The sequence below is a fragment of the Hyla sarda genome, chromosome 4 (genome assembly GCF_029499605.1).
Source record: "Hyla sarda isolate aHylSar1 chromosome 4, aHylSar1.hap1, whole genome shotgun sequence".
NCBI lineage: Eukaryota > Metazoa > Chordata > Amphibia > Anura > Hylidae > Hyla > Hyla sarda.
Window position 1 is genome coordinate 22,652,929 of NC_079192.1, and position 20,533 is coordinate 22,673,461.

Sequence of the window (20,533 nt, forward strand, 5' to 3'; positions counted from 1 at the left end):
AGGTATAAGGCTATCCTTCATATAAGATAGGGATAGGTATAAGTCTATCCTTCATATAAGATAGAGATAGGGATAAGGCTATCCTTCATATAAGATAGGGATAGGTATAAGGCTATCCCTCATATAAGATAGAGATAGGGGATAGGTATAAGGTTATCCTTCATATAAGATAGAGATAAGCATAAGGCTATCCTTCATATAAGATAGAGATAGGTATAAGGCTATCCTTCATATAAGATAGGGATAAGCATAAGACTATCCTTCATATAAGATAGAGATAGGTATAAGGCTATCCTTCATATAAGATAGGGCCAGAGACTATTGATAGGATTCAGATTATCGGGCAGACTAGATGGGCCAAATGGTTCTTATCTGCCGACACATTCTCTGTTTCTATACACATCTGTCGCTTCATTATACAAAATAAAGGCTATCATTGGTATCCAGGATCGGAAAAACACAGCTGATATCTTAAAAAATAAATAAATAAACAGCGCCACCCCTGTCCTTAGGTGGCATGCGGTATTGCAGTTTAGTTCCATTGAAGTGAATGGAGCCGAGGTGCTATACCACACACAACCTGAGTAAAGGGGTGGCGCTGTTTTTTTTTTTTTTTCTTAAAGAAATAAACTCTTTAATTCTTTCCCATTTTAAAGATCTCTGCTTGGCATTAATCATTAGTCCTACTCGCAAAGCTGCCCCTTTCGTTACAGTGTATCAGAGCTGGCATTTCATTACGAAGAGTGGAAATGTGTGTGCTGTGACTTTTTATACCCGTCCCGTAATGTGAAGGACAGTGTTTCCCAACCTGGGTGCCTCCAGCTGTTGCAAAACTACAACTCTCAGCATAAGTTTTGCAACAGCTGGAGGCATCCTAGTTGGGAAACACTTAGCTCTCGCCAGTTTTCATTGTAAAGCCCCCGCCCCCCTCCTACCCTTTCAGCACTGTTACATGGTGTGTAACATTTTACTATAAGGTTTATTTTTTAAATGTAATTCCCTCTTACCGCCACAGTCAGCAGTATAGAGCACATATTAAGAGAGGTACTACAGCGCCCCTACAGGTAGCGTTTAGAACACCCAGCAAATAAAAAAATTTAAAAAAAATAAAAACACGCAGGCGCAGTCCGTTTCCATTCCGCGCATGCGCAAACAGCAGTGCTAGTTTATCATAGCCGCAGTGAGGGAGCGCGGGGTCCGGGGTGGAGCAAGATGGCGTCTGCTGCGGCTCCGAACGGCAGCGGGATGGAGGTGGACGGTGCTGGTGAGTACCCCGGGGGTCAGAGGAGCGGGGGGACGATGTGGGAGAGGTCAGCGAGGTGCGGAAAACCGGGGCCGGTGGGAAGCATGGCTACTGGGCAGGACTGAGTCTACCGCGCTGTGCCGGAGGAGGCGGGCCCTGATAGGATTCTGAGCTGTGATTGGCTCTGGGGCCTGTCAGTTATCAGTGTATAGGAAGTGACGTCACCGTTGTTACAGTATTTTCTATGAATAAAGCGCCTTTACTGCGGTTTTTATGGCTGGGCCCTGAGGGGGATGCGGTTTTTGTGTCCCTGAGGCTGTGCCCTGTGTGTGGTGTCTAATGTACCAATGCTGAGGGGCACATGAGGCCCTCACTGAGCTTTGTTATTGTGCCCCCCAGTAAGTAGGGGATACCCCCAATTAGATAGAAGTCCCAGGAAGTAGGGATTCCCCCACCCTACAAAACAAGTTACCCTATTGTATCTTGAGGGGCCACTGTATTATACCCCAGAGCTGTACTCACTATTCTGCTGGTGAGGTCACTGTGTACATACATTACATTACTTATCCTGTACTGATCCTGAGTTATATCATGTATTATACTCCAGAGCTGTACTCACTATTCTGCTGGTGAGGTCACTGTGTACATACATCACATTACTTATCCTGTACTGATCCTGAGTTATATCCTGTATTATACTCCAGAGCTGTACTCACTATTCTGCTGGTGAGGTCACTGTGTACATACATCACATTACTTATCCTGTACTGATCCTGAGTTATATCCTGTATTATACTCCAGAGCTGCACTCACTATTCTGCTGGTGAGGTCACTGTGTACATACATTACATTACTTATCCTGTACTGATCCTGAGTTATATCCTGTATTATACTCCACAGCTGCACTCACTATTCTGCTGGTGAGGTCACTGTGTACATACATTACATTACTTATCCTGTACTGATCCTGAGTTATATCCTGTATTATACTCCAGAGCTGTACTCACTATTCTGCTGGTGGGGTCACTGTGTACATACATTACTTATCCTGTACTGATCCTGAGTTATATCCTGTATTATACTCCAGAGCTGTACTCACTATTCTGCTGGTGGGGTCACTGTGTATATACATTACATTACTTATCCTGTACTGATCCTGAGTTATATCCTGTATTATACTCCAGAGCTGTACTCACTATTCTGCTGGTGAGGTCACTGTGTACATACATTACATTACTTATCCTGTACTGATCCTGTGTTATATCCTGTATTATATTCCAGAGCTGCACTCACTATTCTGCTGGTGAGGTCACTGTGTACATACATTACATTACTTATCCTGTACTGATCCTGAGTTATATCCTGTATTATACTCCAGAGCTGTACTCACTATTCTGCTGGTGAGGTCACTGTGTACATACATTACTTATCCTGTACTGATCCTGAGTTATATCCTGTATTATACTCCAGAGCTGTACTCACTATTCTGCTGGTGGGGTCACTGTGTATATACATTACATTACTTATCCTGTACTGATCCTGAGTTATATCCTGTATTATACCCCAGAGCTGTACTCACTATTCTGCTGGTGAGGTCACTGTGTACATACATTACATTACTTATCCTGTACTGATCCTGAGTTATATCCTGTATTATACCCCAGAGCTGTACTCACTATTCTGCTGGTGAGGTCACTGTGTACATACATTACATTACTTATCCTGTTGATCTGAGGTTATATCCTGTATTATACCCCAGAGCTGTACTCACTATTCTGCTGGTGAGGTCACTGTGTACATACATTACTTATCCTGTTGATCTTGTCTCCCTACAGTTGGCCCCACAGTGATGGCTCAGGGGGTCACCGGCAGTGTGGCTGTGGCTCTTCACCCCTTGGTGATCCTTAATATCTCCGACCACTGGATCCGGATGATGGTCGCAGGAGGGCCGCCCCGTCCAGGGTATGTGGACCCCCCCCCCCCCCCCTTTCTTTACCCTTTTTACTCGCTGTCGTTCACCGGTCTTCTCTCTCTCTCCGCTCTTCTCTCTCTCTCTCCGCTCTTCTCTCTCTCCGCTCTTCTCTCTCTCCGCTCTTCTCTCTCTCCGCTCTTCTCTCTCTCTCTCTCTCCGCTCTTCTCTCTCTCTCTCTCTCCGCTCTTCTCTCTCTCTCTCTCTCCGCTCTTCTCTCTCTCTCTCCGCTCTTCTCTCTCTCTCTCTCTCTCCGCTCTTCTCTCTCTCTCTCTCCGCTCTTCTCTCTCTCTCTCTCTCTCTCTCCGCTCTTCTCTCTCTCTCTCTCTCCGCTCTTCTCTCTCTCTCTCTCCGCTCTTCTCTCTCTCTCTCTCCGCTCTTCTCTCTCTCTCTCTCCGCTCTTCTCTCTCTCTCTCTCCGCTCTTCTCTCTCTCTCTCTCTCCGCTCTTCTCTCTCTCTCTCTCCGCTCTTCTCTCTCTCTCTCTCTCTCCGCTCTTCTCTCTCTCCGCTCTTCTCTCTCTCTCTCTCTCTCTCCGCTCTTCTCTCTCTCTCTCTCTCCGCTCTTCTCTCTCTCTCTCTCTCCGCTCTTCTCTCTCTCTCACCGCTCTTCTCTCTCTCTCACCGCTCTTCTCTCTCACCGCAGTGATCGGAGCCCTCATTGGTAAACAGGAGGGAAGGAACATCGAGGTGATGAACTCCTTCGAGCTTCTGTCCCAGATCAACGATGACAAGATCACCATCAACAAGGAGTATTACTACACCAAGGAGGAGCAGTGTGAGCACCAGGGGAGGGGCCTGTAGGGGGGGGGCGGTGTGAGCACCAGGGGAGGGGCCTGTAGGGGGGGGGGGGCGGTGTGAGCACCAGGGGAGGGGTCCTGTAGGGGGGGGGGGGGGGGCGGTGTGAGCACCAGGGGAGGGGCCTGTAGGGGGGGGGGCGCGGTGTGAGCACCAGGGGAGGGGCCTGTAGGGGGGGGGCGCGGTGTGAGCACCAGGGGAGGGGCCTGTAGGGGGGGGGCGCGGTGTGAGCACCAGGGGAGGGGCCTGTAGGGGGGCGCGGTGTGAGCACCAGGGGAGGGGCCTGTAGGGGGGGCGCGGTGTGAGCACCAGGGGAGGGGCCTGTAGGGGGACGCGGTGTGAGCACCAGGGGAGGGGGCCTGTAGGGGGGCGCGGTGTGAGCACCAGGGGAGGGGCCTGTAGGGGGGGGGCGCGGTGTGAGCACGAGGGGAGGGGCCTGTAGGGGGGCGCGGTGTGAGCACAGGGGAGGGGCCTGTAGGGGGGCGCGGTGTGAGCACCAGGGGAGGGGCCTGTAGGGGGGGCGAGGTGTGAGCACCAGGGGAGGGGCCTGTAGGGGGGGGCGCGGTGTGAGCACCAGGGGAGGGGCCTGTAGGGGGGGGCGCGGTGTGAGCACCAGGGGAGGGGCCTGTAGGGGGGGGCGCGGTGTGAGCACCAGGGGAGGGGCCTGTAGGGGGGGCGCGGTGTGAGCACCAGGGGAGGGGCCTGTAAGGGGGGGGGCGCGGTGTGAGCACCAGGGGAGGGGCCTGTAAGGGGGGGGGCGCGGTGTGAGCACCAGGGGAGGGGCCTGTAGGGGGGCCGCGGTGTGAGCACCAGGGGAGGGGCCTGTAGGGGGGGGCGCGGTGTGAGCACCAGGGGAGGGGCCTGTAGGGGGGGCGCGGTGTGAGCACCAGGGGAGGGGCCTGTAGGGGGGGCGCGGTGTGAGCACCAGGGGAGGGGCCTGTAGGGGGGGCGCGGTGTGAGCACCAGGGGAGGGGCCTGTAGGGGGGGGGGCGCGGTGTGAGCACCAGGGGAGGGGCCTGAAGGGGGGGGGGCGCAGTGTGAGCACCAGGGGAGGGGCCTGTAGGGGGGGGGCGCGGTGTGAGCACCAGGGGAGGGGCCTGTAGGGGGGGGCGCGGTGTGAGCACCAGGGGAGGGGGCGGCCTGTAGGGGGGCGCGGTGTGAGCACCAGGGGAGGGGCCTGTAGGGGGGTGCGGTGTGAGCACCAGGGGAGGGGCCCTTGGCTGTCTGGGCATGCTGGGAGTTGTAGTTTGCAACAGCTGGAGACACACTGTACAATCTCCTTTTCTTTGCAGTTAAGCAGGTGTTTAAGGACATGGAGTTCCTGGGCTGGTACACAACAGGCGGCCCCCCGGACCCCTCCGACATTCACGTCCACAAGCAGGTAACAGAAAACCTACAAATATAGTCACCTCCAGAGCTGCATTCACACTTATACTCTAGTCACCTCCAGAGCTGCATTCACACTTCTGCTGTTATATCAAGTCTTATACTCCAGTCACCTCCAGAGCTGCATTCACACTTCTGCTGTTATATCAAGTCTTATCCTCCAGTCACCTCCAGAGCTGCATTCACATTTGCACTCTTACATTATGTATTATTCTTCTTTCACCTCCAGAGCTGCAATCACAATTATGCTCTTACATTATGTCTTATACAACAATTACCTCCAGAGCTGCACTTGCTCTTCTGCTGTTATGTCATGTCTTAGCCTTCAGTCACATCCAGAGCTGCACTCACTAGTCTGCTATTACATCATCACGTCTTATCCTCCAATCACCTTCAGAGCTGCACTTGCTATTCTGCTGTCATATGAAGTCGTACCCTTCTGTGACCTCAAGAGCTTTATTCTTGCTGCTGTTACATCATGTTTTCTGACAGTCACATCCAGAGCTGCGTTTACATTGCTGCTGTTACATCATGTCTTATACTTCTTTTTCCCCCAGAGCTGCGCTCACTATTCTATTACATCATGTCTTATACTCCAGTCTCCCCCAGTGCTGCGCTCAGTATTCTACTATTACATCATGTCTTATACTCCAGTCACCTCCAGAGCTGCGCTCACTATTCTATTACATCATGTCTTATACTCCAGTCACCTCCAGAGCTGCGCTCACTATTCTATTACATCATGTCTTATACTCCAGTCACCTCCAGAGCTGCGCTCACTATTCTATTACATCATGTCTTATACTCCAGTCACCTCCAGAGCTGCGCTCACTATTCTATTACATCATGTCTTATACTCCAGTCTCCTCCAGAGCTGCGCTCACTATTCTATTACATCATGTCTTATACTCCAGTCACCTCCAGAGCTGCGCTCACTATTCTATTACATCATGTCTTATACTCCAGTCACCTCCAGAGCTGCGCTCACTATTCTACTATTACATCATGTCTTATACTCCAGTCACCTCCAGAGCTGAGTTTACAATTCTGCTGGCTGACACTTAAGAATTGGTCATGTGCAGCTCTGTTCCGAACGCTGGAGCTCGTGACGTCATAGCCCCGCCCCCTCATGACATCACGTCCCGCTCTCCTCAATGCAAGTCTATGGGAGGGGGCGTGACAGTCGTCACGCCCCCTCCCATAGACTTGCATTTAGGGGGGCGGGGTGTGTCGTTATGAGGGGGCGAGGCTATTGCGTCACGAACGCCGGCTCCAGCATTCGGAACAGTTTGTTCCAAACGCTGATCAGAGGAGTACCCCTTTAATTGGTAATATCCAGCAGAGCTCACTATGCAGATGATTGCAGGCTGCCTGTGATGTAGCAGAGCTGGCGCAGTTAATATCGGCAGCTTAAGCTCCTCCCCTTTCGCTCTTGATACAGGTGTGTGAGATCATCGAGTCGCCGCTCTTCCTGAAGCTGAACCCTATGACGAAGCACACTGATGTAAGTATGGGGCACAGACCCCGCCCCCTCCATGTATGGCTCCGCCCTCTGTAGGTAACGCTCTGTGTCCTCCGCAGCTCCCGGTCAGCGTGTACGAGTCAGTGATAGACATTGTGAATGGAGAGGTGAGTACTGATCAGTGATCAGTCACGTCTTTGTTCTATCGCTATATACTGACCTTCCTGCACTTATCCCCCCAGGCCACCATGTTGTTGGCCGAGCTCCCCTACACTCTCGCCACAGAAGAAGCTGAAAGGATCGGGGTCGACCATGTTGCTCGTATGACGGCCACCGGCAGTGGAGAAAACTCTACAGGTGAGAGGTGGAAGTGACCGCGCAGCAATGAGACTCCAGTCTGTGTTATACAGATGAAGCAGGGCGGAGTTTCACTTTATCCTTGGCCTGTATCTTTGGCTTATTGAGTGATACAAGTGACAGCTCTATCTGTATACTGCTACTGCTATCTCTATGGGATCAGGGTGTATATAGTAGTTATACCCCCCCACAGCTCTATCTGTATACTGCTGCTGCTGCTATCTTTGTGGGATCAGGATATATAGTAGTTATACTCCTCCATCTCTATCTGTATACCTCTGCTGCTATCTCTATGGGATCTATATATAGTAGTAATACACCTCCCCTCCATGTATATCTGTATACTGCTGCTTTTTCTATTAGATCAGGATATATAGTAGTTATACACCTCCCCTCCAGCTCTATCTGTATACTGCTGCTTTTATCTCTATGGGATCAGGGTATATAGTAGTTATACTCTATTCTGGCTCTATCTGTATACTGCTGCTAACTCTTTGAAATGAGGATATATATCTAACTCTTTGAGATGAAATTAGTATATATACACCTCCCCTCCAGCTCTATCTGTATACTGCTGCTATCTCTATGGGATCAGGATATATAGTAGTTATACTCCCCCCCCCCCCCCCCAGCTCTATCTGTATACTGCTGCTATCTTTGTGGGATCAGGATAAATAGTAGTTATACTCCTCCCCTCCTTCTCTATCTGTATACTGCTGCTATCTCTATGAGATCAGGATATATAGTAGTCATACCCCTCCCCTGCAGCTCTAGCTGTATACTGCCGCTATCTCTATGGGGTCAGGATATATAGTAGTTATACCCCCTCAGCTCTATCTGTATACTGCTGCTGCTATCTTTGTGGTATCAGGATCTATAGTAGTTATACACCTCTCATCCAGCTCTATCTGTATACTGCTGCTATCTCTATGGGATCAGAATATATAGTAGACATACTCCTCCCCTCCAGCTCTATCTGAATACTGCTGCTATCTCTATGGGATCAGGATATATAGTAGTTATACGCCCCCCCAGCTCTATCTGTATACTGCTGCTATCTTTGTGGGATCAGGATATATAGTAGTTTCCTGCAGTCCTTTTGTAGAACACATTATCATGACCAACTCACCTCTGCTATGTCCCTTGTGAACATTTCAGTAACGTGCCTCCATCTGTTGTAGTGGCAGAACATCTCATCGCTCAGCACAGCGCCATCAAGATGCTGCACAGCAGAGTCCGGCTCATCCTGGAGTATGTGAGAGCGGCCGAAGCAGGTAAAGGCGCCGATTGCCACCACTTATCCTGTTCTCTCCTGCTGATTTTATCCCGCTGATCTCTACACTGTTCCTATTTTGTAGGAGAAGTTCCCTTTAACCACGAAATCCTGCGCGAGGCCTCGGCGCTGTGTCACTGCCTTCCCGTACTCAGCACAGACAAGTTCAAGACAGATTTCTACGATGTAAGTTCTTCATCAGTGTTCGTATTGTGCTACGCTCTTAAAGGGGTATTCCACTGGCCCGCGTGGAACTAAATGTTCCGAACGCTGTTTTCGCGCTCCAGGGGTCGGCCATGCCCCCTTGTTGTGTCACGGCCACGCCCCCTCAATGCAAGTCTATCGGAGGGGGCGTGACGGATGTCACGCCCCCTCCCATAGACTTGCATTGAGGGGGCGTGGCCGTAACGCCACAAGGGGGCATGGCCGACCCCCTGCAGCGTGAAAACAGCGTTCGGAACATTAAGTTCCACGCTGGCCAGTGGAATGCCCCTTTAAGTCACACTCCGTTCCATTTTTTCAAGATCTCTGCTTGCTGCTGTTGAATGGAAAGGTCTAAAAAAAACACATTTAGACTCTGTGCTTCTCACAGCTGAGGGTTTGTTACAGTTATCTAAACGAAACACATCAGAAGAAGAGATAGTTTGTTGCAATGTCTGTCTGGAATCAAGAATGGACTGCCTACATTGGATACAATTGTAACGAAATGTGAGCTGTGAGAAGTTTAACCCCTTAAAGACATAGGACGTAAATGTATGTCATGGTGCCATGGTACTTAACGCACTAGGACGTACACTTACGTCCTGTACATAATGTGAGCACCGAAGCTCGCATCACATTCACGGCTGCTATCAGCAACCAGGGACCTGCCGATAATGGGGGACATCAGCGATCGCGCTTATGTTCGCCAATAACCTCTCAGATGTCGTGATCAATACAGATCGTGGCAATGCGGTCGTTTGAATGGATGATTGGATCGCCTGCAGCGCTGCCGCAGGGATCTGATCATCCAACATGGCGGCCAGAGGTCCCCTCACCTGCTCCAGCTGTCATCCCGGGGTCTTCTTCTCTGGTCTGACATCGAGCAGACCAGAGAAAAAGATCGCTGATAATACTGAACAATGCTATGCATATGCATAGCACTGTTCAGTATCTGCAATCTGTTGATTGCTATAAATAGTCCCCTATGGGGACATAAAAAGTGTTAAAAAATAAATGAAATAAAAATAAATAAATGTGAAAGCCCCTCCCCTTTTTCCCATTTTTTTTTTTATCCCAAAAAGCATTAAAATAAATAAAAAATGAACGTTTTTGGTATCGCCATGTGCGTAAATGTCCGAATTATGAAAATATAGTGTTAATGATCTCTATACGCTGAACGGCGTAAACCTTAAAAAATAAATAAGTCCCAAATTTTTTTTTGTCCCATTCCAATTATTTTTATTTTTTTATAAAAAGCCATTAAAAAGTTACATATATGCAAATGTGGTACCGATTAAAAACTACAGATCACGGTACAAAGAAATGACAATCATACAGCCCCGTATACAGAAAAATGTGAAAGTTTTATAGGTGGTCAAAATAGAGTGATTTTAACCTCTTGGGGATGCAGGGCGTACCTGTACGTCCTGCTCCCGCGATATAACGCGGTGACTCCGCTTCATATCGGTTCGGTTAACGGTAGCCGGGAACTGGGCTAATAGTGTGAGTCACCGACTTCCAAGACGGGCGAGCCCGGAACGAGGGAGCCTTCTTGTCCCGCGAGGGCGCCTGCCCGGACCCCTTGTTGGAGCCGGAGGTACGAGAGGAAAAGGACTTCCTTTGGGAAGTAGAGGGAGCCTTATTTTGAGGTAACAAGGAACTCTTACCTCCCGTTGCCTCGGATATAATCTCATCAAGGCGTTTGCCAAAAAGACGGCCACCCGTAAAGGGAAGCTCAGTGAGAGATCTTTTAGAAGCGGCATCCGCATTCCAAGCTTTAAGCCACATAGAGCGGCGGAGAGCCGATAGGTGACCCACAGCATAGGCAGAACAACGGGCTGCCTGCATGGAAGCTAAGCACAGAAAATCGTCAGGGCGGCACTCGCAGCTCGACAGCCATGGCCGAGGGGACAAGATTCTATCCTGGGCGGAGAGCAAGGTTCCGGCCATTTCGGCGATTCACATCCCGGGGCTGCTCAACTGGGAAGCGGACTTCCTCGGTCGGTCCTCACCCGACCCCGGCAAGTGGTCTCTACATCCAGAGGTCTTCGGGCAACTCTGCGACCTCTGGGGCATTCCACCAATTTCTCGGATCAATAAGGCGACTACACTGCCTCTGGCAGATGCCGCTGCCTTCAAGGATCCCACGGACCAGAAGGTAGAATCCTTGGCGAAGTTTGCCACTGAAGCTGCTGGCTCTTCTTCCCATCTTCGCCTCGACATGGGTGTCCAAGGGCCTGTCGGAGTGGTGCCAAAAGCTCCGTCAGGATATCTTAGCGGGATCCCCCCGGAGGATCTATCTGCTTTGGCTCTCCAATGCTCTAAAGCTGGGGATTTTCTGTGCGCAGCTTCCATGCAGGCAGCCCGTTGTTCTGCCTATGCTGTGGGTCACCTATCGGCTCTCCGCCGCTCTATGTGGCTTAAAGCTTGGAATGCGGATGCCGCTTCCAAAAGATCTCTCACTGAGCTTCCCTTTACGGGTGGCCGTCTTTTTGGCAAACGCCTTGATGAAATTATATCCGAGGCAACGGGAGGTAAGAGTTCCTTGTTACCTCAAAATAAGGCTCCCTCTACTTCCCAAAGGAAGTCCTTTTCCTTTCGTACCTCCGGCTCCAACAAGGGGTCCGGGCAGGCGCCCTCGCGGGACAAGAAGGCTCCCTCGTTCCGGGCTCGCCCGTCTTGGAAGTCGAACTCCAACCGGTCCGGCCGTTTTGCGCCCAAATCAGGCAACCGCAAGCCCACTTCTGCATGAAGTGAGGCCCCCACCCGCGGTTTCTTCTCGGGTGGCAGGTCGTCTCTTGCTTTTTCGAGACATTTGGACCTGTCACATTCAAGACTCTTGGGTCAGGGACGTGGTGTCCAACGGTTACCGGATCGAATTTGCATCCCTTCCGAGGGATGGCTTTTTTCGCTCCCGGGCCCCCCGGTCTCCTCCTCTGGCAAAGCAGTTTCGAGCGGCTCTCCAGTCTCTTCTTCTCCAGGGGGTTATTGTTCCTGTTCCTCCAGGGGAACAGTTTCGGGGTTTCTATTCAAATCTTTTTGTGGTCCCCAAGAAGGACGGTTCTGTGCGTTTAATTTTGGACCTCAAGCGTCTCAACCATCATCTTCTCATCCGCCACTTCCGAATGGAATCTCTCCGTTCGGTGGTGGTGTGCCTGGAACAAAGGGAGTTCCTTTCATTGGTGGACATCAAGGATGCCTACCTCCATGTGCCAATATTTCCGGGCCATCATTGGTACCTCTGCTTTGCAGTCCCAGAGGGGCACTTTCAATTTGTAGCCCTCCCCTTCGGTCTAGCCACGGCTCCTCGGGTCTTTACAAAGGTCCTTGCGCCGGTGATGGGCCTGTTGGGGTCGAGGGGAATCTCGGTGATACCCTATCTGGACGACCTTCTCAACAAGGCTCCAACCAGGGCCCAGACTCTGGAGAATCTGGATGTCACTCTCCACACTCTGACTCGCTTCGGGTGGATGATCAACCAGGACAAGTCAGTCCTCCGTCGTACCCAGTCTCTAACCTTTCTGGGACTTCACTTCGACACGGCCTCTGCCCGAATTCGTCTTCCACCGGACAAACGTCTGGCGCTCCGGTCGGGGGTCCGCTCCCTTCGGACTCGGGTATCAGTCTCCATCCGCACTTGTATGGAAGTCCTGGGTCGGATGATGGCAACTATGGAGGCCGTACCTTTTGCCCAGTTTCATTACCACCCCCTTCAACTGGCGATTCTCTCCCGATGGAACAGGTCTCCTCTGTCCCTCGATCGTCATATTGTTCTCCCTCGCAGGGTCCATCAGTCTCTGCTCTGGTGGCTCCGCTCCCCCTTTCTTCTCCTAGGGCGGTCGTTTCTTCCCCTTCACTGGCAGGTTGTTACAACGGATGCCAGCCTGTCGGGCTGGAGCGGCGTGTTCAGGGATTGGACGGTTCAGGGTCTCTGGTCTCCCCAGGAGACCCTTCTTCCGATAAACATATTGGAATTACGGGCGATTCTTCTTTGTCTTCTTCATTGGGAGTCCCATCTTCAGTCCCGTCCTGTCCGCGCTCAGTCGGACAATGCCACGGCCGTGGCGTACATATATCGTCAGGGCGGCACTCGCAGCTCGACAGCCATGGCCGAGGGGACAAGATTCTATCCTGGGCGGAGAGCAAGGTTCCGGCCATTTCGGCAATTCACATCCCGAGGGTGCTCAACTGGGAAGCGGACTTCCTCAGTCGGTCCTCACCCGACCCCGGCGAGTGGTCTCTACATCCAGAGGTCTTCGCGCAACTCTGCGACCTCTGGGGCATTCCGGACGTGGACCTCTTCGCGTCCCGGCACAATCGGAAGATCCTTCCATTTGTGTCCAAGTCCCGGGACCCTCAGGCTCTGGCTGTGGCCGCCCTAGTGATTCCTTGGGCGGGGTTTGCCCTACCCTATCTGTTCCCTCCTCTTCTGCTTCTTCCCAGGGTGCTGAGGAAGCTCAAGGCAGAGGGCGTCCTCGCCATTCTGGTAGCTCCAGATTGGCCCCGAAGGTCGTTGTACGCCGACGTAGTCAGGCTCCTGGACAACCCTCCACTGCGCCTTCCGCTCCGTCCGGACCTGCTCTCTCAGGGTCCTCTTTGCCACCCCAATTTACAGTCTCTGCATTTGACGGCGTGGCGGTTGAGACCGCGGTTTTAAGGGCCCGCGGGTTTTCTTCCCAAGTTATTCGCACCATGCTCAAGGCTCGTAAGCCCTCCTCTGCAAGGATTTACCACCGTACTTGGAGGTCTTATTTTTGTTGGTGTGAAGCACAGGACTTCTCCCCGGTGACCTTCTCTGTTCCCCGTCTTCTCTCCTTTTTGCAGTCAGGGTTGGAACTGGGGTTGTCTCTCAGTTCCCTTAAGGGTCAGGTTTCGGCCCTTACTGTTCTTTTCCAGCGGCCCCTGGCTTCTAATTCTCATGTCCGGACCTTCCTGCAAGGAGTGGCGCACGCTGTTCCTCCTTATCGGTCACCCTCTCCTCCTTGGGAGGTGTCTCTCCGCCTCCTTTCTTGGAAAGTGGCGTTTCTGGTGGCTATCACCTCCATCCGGAGGGTGTCTGAATTGGCAGCCCTTTCCTGCCATTCTCCGTTTCTCGTGATCCACCAGGATAAGCTTGTTTTCCGACAAGACCCTTCCTTTTTACCTAAGGTGGTCTCGGCCTTTCATCTCAATGAGGACATTGTTTTTGCCCGGCTCCTTCTCATCCTAAGGAGCGCTTTCTATACAAGCTGGATGTAGTTTGGGCTGTTCGGTCTTCTCTCCATCACTTCTTCGTTTCGTCAGTGTGATTCCTTTTTCGTCCTTACGGAAGGTCGTCGCAAGGGGCAACCTGCTTCCAAGGCTACCATTTCTCTGTGGATTCGGTCCGCCATTTCGGAAGCCTATCGCTGTAAGGGGAAGATTCCTCCTTTCAGGGTTGTGGCTCATTCCACGCGTCCTGTTGGGGCATCCTGGGCTCTCCAGAATAGAGCCTCGGCCTCGCAGATTTGCAGGGCGGCTACCTGGTTGTCTTTGCACACTTTCTCGAGGTTTTACCGGGTTCATACTTTCGCATCGGCTGATGCTAGTCTGGGGTGTAAAGTGTTGCAGGCGGCAGTGGATCAGCCATCTGCCTGATTACTTATCTGCCCACCCAAGGGACGGCTTTGGTACGTCCCACGGTCTGTGTCCCCCAATGGAGCCGATAAAGAAAAGGAGATTTTTTAACACTTACCGTAAAATCTCTTTCTCGAAGGATCCATTGGGGGACACAGCTCCCGCCCTTTTTGGGTTTTTTTCCTTTGGTTCTCTGTCCGAGGGTGTGTTCAGTTAGGTTTTTTTTCTTCTGGTTCTCGGACAGTTTTTGGGTTTTTCCTTGACCTATTGGTCTCCTCCTATTGCTCTGGAACTTAAACTGACTAGCTCAGAGCCTGAAGGCGGGTATATCCTGCTGGGAGGAGCTGACACTTTGTTTTTTTTATCACCATATTGTCACACCTCCTAGAGACAGCAGCATACACCCACGGTCTGTGTCCCCCAATGGATCCTTCGGGAAAGAGATTTTCTCCTTTTTTTCCAGAAGTAAGACAAAATCAAACCTATATAAGTTTTTAATAAAAAATTTAATAAAATTTTGTAATTTTTACCGAAAAATGCACTGCGTAGAAACGGAAGTCCCCGAAAGTTACAAAATGGTGTTTGTTTGTTTTTTGAATTTTGTCGCATAATGTTGTTTTTTTTTTTTTTTGTTTTTTTTTGTTTCGTCATAAATCTTTTGGTAAAATGACTGTTGTAGAATTGGTGGCGCAAAAAAAAAGCCATCATATGGTTCTGTAGGTGCAAAATTGAAAGGGTTATGATTTTTAAAATGTGAGGAGGAAAAAACGAAAGTGCAAAAACCCTAAGGGGTTAAACATATACTAATTTTGTTTAAAAAAAAAAAAAGTTTGAGATTTTTTTTTTTTTTTTTTTTAAAGCCGCACAATAATAGAAAAGTATATAATCATGGGTATCATTTTAATTGTATTGTCATTGTACATGTCATTTTTACCATAAAGTACACAACATAAAAAACTAAACCTTCCAAAATTTGCAAAATTGCAGTTTTCTTTTCAATTTCCCCACACAAATAATATATATATTTTTTGGTTACGCTGTACATTTTATGGTAAATTGAATGATTTCATTACAAAGGACAATTGGTCACGCAAAAAACGAGCCCTTATATTTTTTAGAAGGCAAGGAAGAAAAAACTAAAATTCAAAAATAAAATTGTCAGTGTCCTTAAAGGGGTACTCCGGTGAAAAACTTTTATTTTGTTTAAATCAACTGGTGCCAGAAAGTTAAACAGATTTGTAAATTACTTCTGTTAAAAATTCTTAATCCTTCCTGTACTTATTAGCTGCTGAATACTACAGCGGACATTCTTTTCTTTTTGAAACACAGAACTGTCTGCTGACATCACGAGCACAGTGCTCTCTGCTGACATCTCTGTCCATTTTAGGAACTGTCCAGAGCCGCATATGTTTGCTATGGGGATTTCCTTTTACTCTGGACAGTTCCTTAAATGGACAGAGGTGTCAGCAGAGAGCACTGTGTTTCAAACGGAAAATAATTTCCACTTTAGTATTCAGCAGCTAATAAGTACAGGAAGGATTAAGATTTTTTAATAGAAGTAATTTACAAATCTGTTTAACTTTCTGGCACCAGTTGATAAAAAAAAAAAAAAAAAGTTAACATTTTTTGACCAGAGTACCCCTTTTAAGGGGTTAAGTTCTGTGGACTCCAGTAGTTGCAAAACTACAACTCCTAGCATGCCCGGACAGCCAACGGCTGTCCGGGCATGCTGGGAGTTGTAGTTTTGCAACAGCTGCAGGCACCCTGGTTGGGAAAAATTGTGCCGCCATTATAACCTCATGCTCTTGTCTTGGCAGCAATGTAACGACGTGGGCCTCATGTCCTACCTGGGCACCATCACCAAGACCTGCAACACCATGAACCAGTTCGTCAACAAATTCAACATCCTGTACGACCGGCAGGGGATCGGCCGGCGGATGAGGGGCCTCTTCTTCTGAGCCCCACCCCCACTCTTCTGGATTATAGGACTTTAGCGATCCGAACTTCGCTCTGTGTTATGTGATTAGAAATAAAATCTTCCCTCGTGGTCATGTGACCTGCGCCTGCTGTATCGCCTTATACCCGACGTTATACCCGCTCTTCGCCTGAAGGTGGCAGCGCTGTATTGCGTCACACTTTCCTGTAGATGGTGGACGTCCCCTATGGTTTAACCCTTTCCAGGATACACCCCATGAGTTAATGATTTTTTTTTTTTTTTTTAAGGGAGCGGTGAGGACAGTTTGGGCTCCTGCGTGGTAAACATCGCAACTTCTTATCGTCTCCACCAGTCATGGCGCACGCACTAAAGCTGGAGTAATATTGTCTATGAGATCCCCAACCTGCTTAAAGGGGTTATCCAGGAAAAAAAAAAACTTTTTTTTTTATATATCAACTGGCTCCAGAAAGTTAAACAGATTTTGTAAATTACTTCTATTAAAAATATCTTAATCTTTCAGTACTCATGAGCTGCTGAAGTTGAGTTGTTCTTTTCTGTCTCTCTGATGACACCTGTCTCGGGAACTGTCCAGAGTAGAAGCAAATCCCCATAGCAAACCTCTTCTACTCTGTGCAGTTCCCGAGACAAGCAGAAATGTCAGCAGAGAGCACTGTTGCCAGACAGAAAAAAAAAAAACTCAACTTCAGCAGCGGATAATTATTGAAAGGATTAAGATTTTTTTAATAGAAGTAATTTACAAATCTGTTTAACTTTCTGGAGCCAGTTGATATAAGAAAAAAAAATTAAATTTCCTGAATTACCCCTTTTAAAGGGGTACTCCGGTGGTCAACGTGTTTTTGACTTACCCTATTTGTTTTGTTTAATTTCTATTCTTGTTGTTTAGGTGACTCTATTTTCGTTCTTTGTTGTCTTTTTATCCCCCACTTTGTTTTCCTATCTTTGCTTCTATTTCCTGTTTCTTGCTGTGCTGAAAACTACAAATCCCAGCATGCCACATGCCTTGCTGATTTGGGGGCGGCTCCTTTTTTTTTTTTTTGTTTGTTTGTTCCGCCCTTTACCCTTCCTACTATTTTAATGGGTCAGCTCCCTTATACACAGCACACTAATATAATGAGCCCTGGTTGGGATACACTGGTATACACACACAAAAGGGACTACAACTCCCAGCATGTGTCATTCAGGAGTCTTCAGTCTGTGGTATAACACCAGCATGCTGCCTCTGTAGTCTCCTGGGGGTTGTAGTTCACCAACACCTCTATAGGGCATACACCAGTGTTTCCCAACCAGGGTGCCTCCAGGTGTTGCAAATCTTCAACTCGCAGCATGCCCAAAGTCTGTCAGGGCATGCTGGGAGTTGTAGTTTTGAAACAGCTGGAGGCACACTGGTTTGTAAACACTAGCATACACACACAACAGGGACTACAACTCCCAGGATGTGTCATTCAGGAGTCCCCCGCATCGGAGCGGTGCTCATGTCATACACGGTAGGTTCTGGATGCTAGCAGCAGCCAGGGACCTGCCAGTAATGGCCAACATTCGCGATCGCGCAGATGTCTGCCACTAACCCATCAGATGCCGTGATAAGTACAGATCACGGCATCTATGGCAGTGCGCATGTTAAAATAGATGATCGGATCCCCGCAGCGCTGCCGCGGGGATCCGATCATCTGTAATGGCGGACGGAGGTCCCCTAATCTGCCTCTGTCCATCTCCTGCTCTTGTCTGAGATCGAGAAGATCAGAGCAGAAGATCACCGATAATACTGATCAGTGCTATGCCCTATGCACAGCACTGAACAGTATAAGCAATCAAAAGGATTGCTATAGATAGTCTCCTATGGGGATATAAAAAGTTTTAAAAAAAAATAATAAATTGAAAACTTAACATAAAAAGTAAAAAATCCCCTCCCCCAATAAATAGGAAAATTGTCCGTTTTTCCCCATTTTACCCCCAAAAAGCTTAATTTTTTTTAAATAAACATATTTGGTATCACTGTGTGCGTAAATGTCCGAACTATCAAAATATGTTAATGATCCCGTATGGTGAATGGCGTAAACGTAAAAAAATAAAAAAAAAAGTCCAAAATGCTGCTTTTTAGTCACATTTTATTCCCAAAAAAAAAATGATCTAAACGTTTTATATATGCAAGTGTGGTATCGATAAAACGTACAGATGACAGCGCAAAAAATGAGCCCTCATACCGCCCTTTATACGGCAAAATGAAAAAGTTATAGGTGGTCAAAATTGGCCGATTTTAGATAACTGATTTTGTACAGAAAGTTTTAGTTTTTTTAAGCGGTACCCGGAGGCTCGTGACATTATAGCCACGCCCCTCATGATGTCATGCCCCACCCCCTCGATGCAAGTCTAAGGGAGGGGGGTGTGATATCTGTCACCCCCCTCCCATAGACTTGCATTGAGGTGGTGGGGCTATTACATCACAAGCTCCCACGTTCGGAACAGTTTGTAAGAGTAACTTGTACCCGTTAGATTTGGAGGATGTCCAGATGGTTAAATAAACCACCAATGCCACAATGGGGGAAAAAGGAAGCTTTTGAAGCGGCGCTCATAAAATGCCCCATCTCTATAAACAGCAATGCATATGGAGTGTTCTCCACTGAAAGAACGAACGTCGTCTGCGGCAGAAAATCCATAATGTGAATGGTGCCGTAGAATCCCATAAAAAAAAAACTCCCACTGAGATTTGAACTCTGATTCAGTGTCCAGAGTGATAACCATTACACCATGGAACCTCGGGGGGGCTTCCGCCCAGGTTAAATTGTTCATTCTCCATCAAGGGTTAATCAGCATTGCCCCTTTAAGGAGAAAACCACAGGTCTCTGGACACAAGCCATTCCTCGTTAGTATAGTGGTGAGTATCCCCGCCTGTCACGCGGGAGACCGGGGTTCGATTCCCCGACGGGGAGGTTGATCTCTTTTGACCCTTTTCTTAGTTACGCTTAGGTCTGTGACCTCAGATAGTATGAAATGCAGCCAACACCATGTGGTAGCGTGGCCGAGCGGTCTAAGGCGCTGGATTAAGGCTCCAGTCTCTTCGGGGGCGTGGGTTCCAATCCCACCGCTGCCATTAAACACATTTTGCTGAGCTCTTTCAGCTCACGTCACATGCCTGGTTGTTGGTGAACAACACTGTCCAGCATTCCTGAGGGATCTTCAGATAATAAAGGAGGTGTTTAGGACTCGGGGGGCACGTGTGACTTGGTGTTTGGTGCCGGGTAGAATCCTGTGGCGGTCCTGCAGCACTGAAATTCAGACATGGGCTGGTGTAGCCCACCCTCAGCTACAGGCTCAACCCTTTCCCCTGCCCTAAGGGAAAGCAATTGATTGGTAGAAGCCGGTCCCTACCGGCCATTTACAGGTTGTATTAGACTATGCTCCGCAACTAATGCAGGGGAGGCGCTCGTTCCGCTCTTGGTATCAGCACTACATTGCCAGCAGAACTCAAAACAGAATTCCGTATGAATGGGACCAAGTTCACATGTCGAAATGTCCGCACGGAAAATCTCAGCACAGACATTGGAGTCTGCGGGGACCGGCGTAATGACCCCACGGGAATGTGCAGTCTTAGGGAGGTTTCACACCACGTTTTGTACTTACGGTTCCTGTATATGGCTGGGAGGAGGGGGGGGGGGGGCTTAATCACGGCGCCCGCACTCAGCCGTATAGGGGAACCGTATTTAATGAATGTCTATGAGTCGACCGGAGTGAACCGTAGCCTCCGGTTGGCTGCATTTTCGGCCATATGCGATTTCCCGACCGCAGGCAAAAATGTGGTCGACCGCGTTTTTGCGTGGTGTGAAACCACCCTTAGATGGCTAAGCATTCCGTGCAGAGTCCACAGAAGGGATGAATAGGTTAAAGGGGAACTCTGGTGGAAAACTTGTTTTTAAATCAACTGGTGCCAGAAAGTTACAGATTAGTAAATTCTATAAAAAAAAAAAATCTTAATCCTTCCAGTACTTATTAGCTGCTGAATACTACAGAGGAAATGATTTTCTTTTTGGAACACAGAGCTCTCTGCTGACATCATGACTACAGTCATACACACAAACACACAAAAGGGACTACAACTCCCAGCATGTGTCATTCAGGAGTCTTCAGTATAACACCAGCATGCTGCCTCTGTAGTCTCCTGGGGGTTGTAGTTCACCACACCTCTGTAGGGCATACACCAGTGTTTCCCAACCAGGGTGCCTCCAGGTGTTGCAAAACTACAACTACCAGCATGCCCTGACAGCCTTTGGGCATGCTAGGAGTTGTAGTTTTGCAACAGC

General features: G+C 49.0%; 1 protein-coding gene and 2 non-coding genes across 3 annotated transcripts; all 3 read left to right on the forward strand.

Moving 5' to 3' along the window:
* Positions 1-1,197: 1,197 nt before the first annotated feature.
* On the forward strand, positions 1,198-16,337 carry COPS6 (COP9 signalosome subunit 6). The gene is given in 11 exon segments (XM_056570142.1): positions 1,198-1,264; positions 3,079-3,179; positions 3,181-3,205; positions 3,856-3,987; positions 5,300-5,388; positions 6,835-6,897; positions 6,975-7,022; positions 7,098-7,212; positions 8,394-8,486; positions 8,571-8,671; positions 16,099-16,337. Coding segments are annotated over 11 exon segments (960 nt in total). The 5' UTR covers positions 1,198-1,212; the 3' UTR covers positions 16,240-16,337.
* A 2,756-nt stretch (positions 16,338-19,093) lies between these two features.
* Positions 19,094-19,165, forward strand: TRNAD-GUC (transfer RNA aspartic acid (anticodon GUC)). Its single transcript has one exon. It is a non-coding gene; the product is annotated as a tRNA-Asp (tRNA).
* Positions 19,166-19,244: 79 nt separating this feature from the next.
* TRNAL-AAG (transfer RNA leucine (anticodon AAG)) lies at positions 19,245-19,326 on the forward strand. The gene has a single exon. It is a non-coding gene; the product is annotated as a tRNA-Leu (tRNA).
* Positions 19,327-20,533: the final 1,207 nt, after the last annotated feature.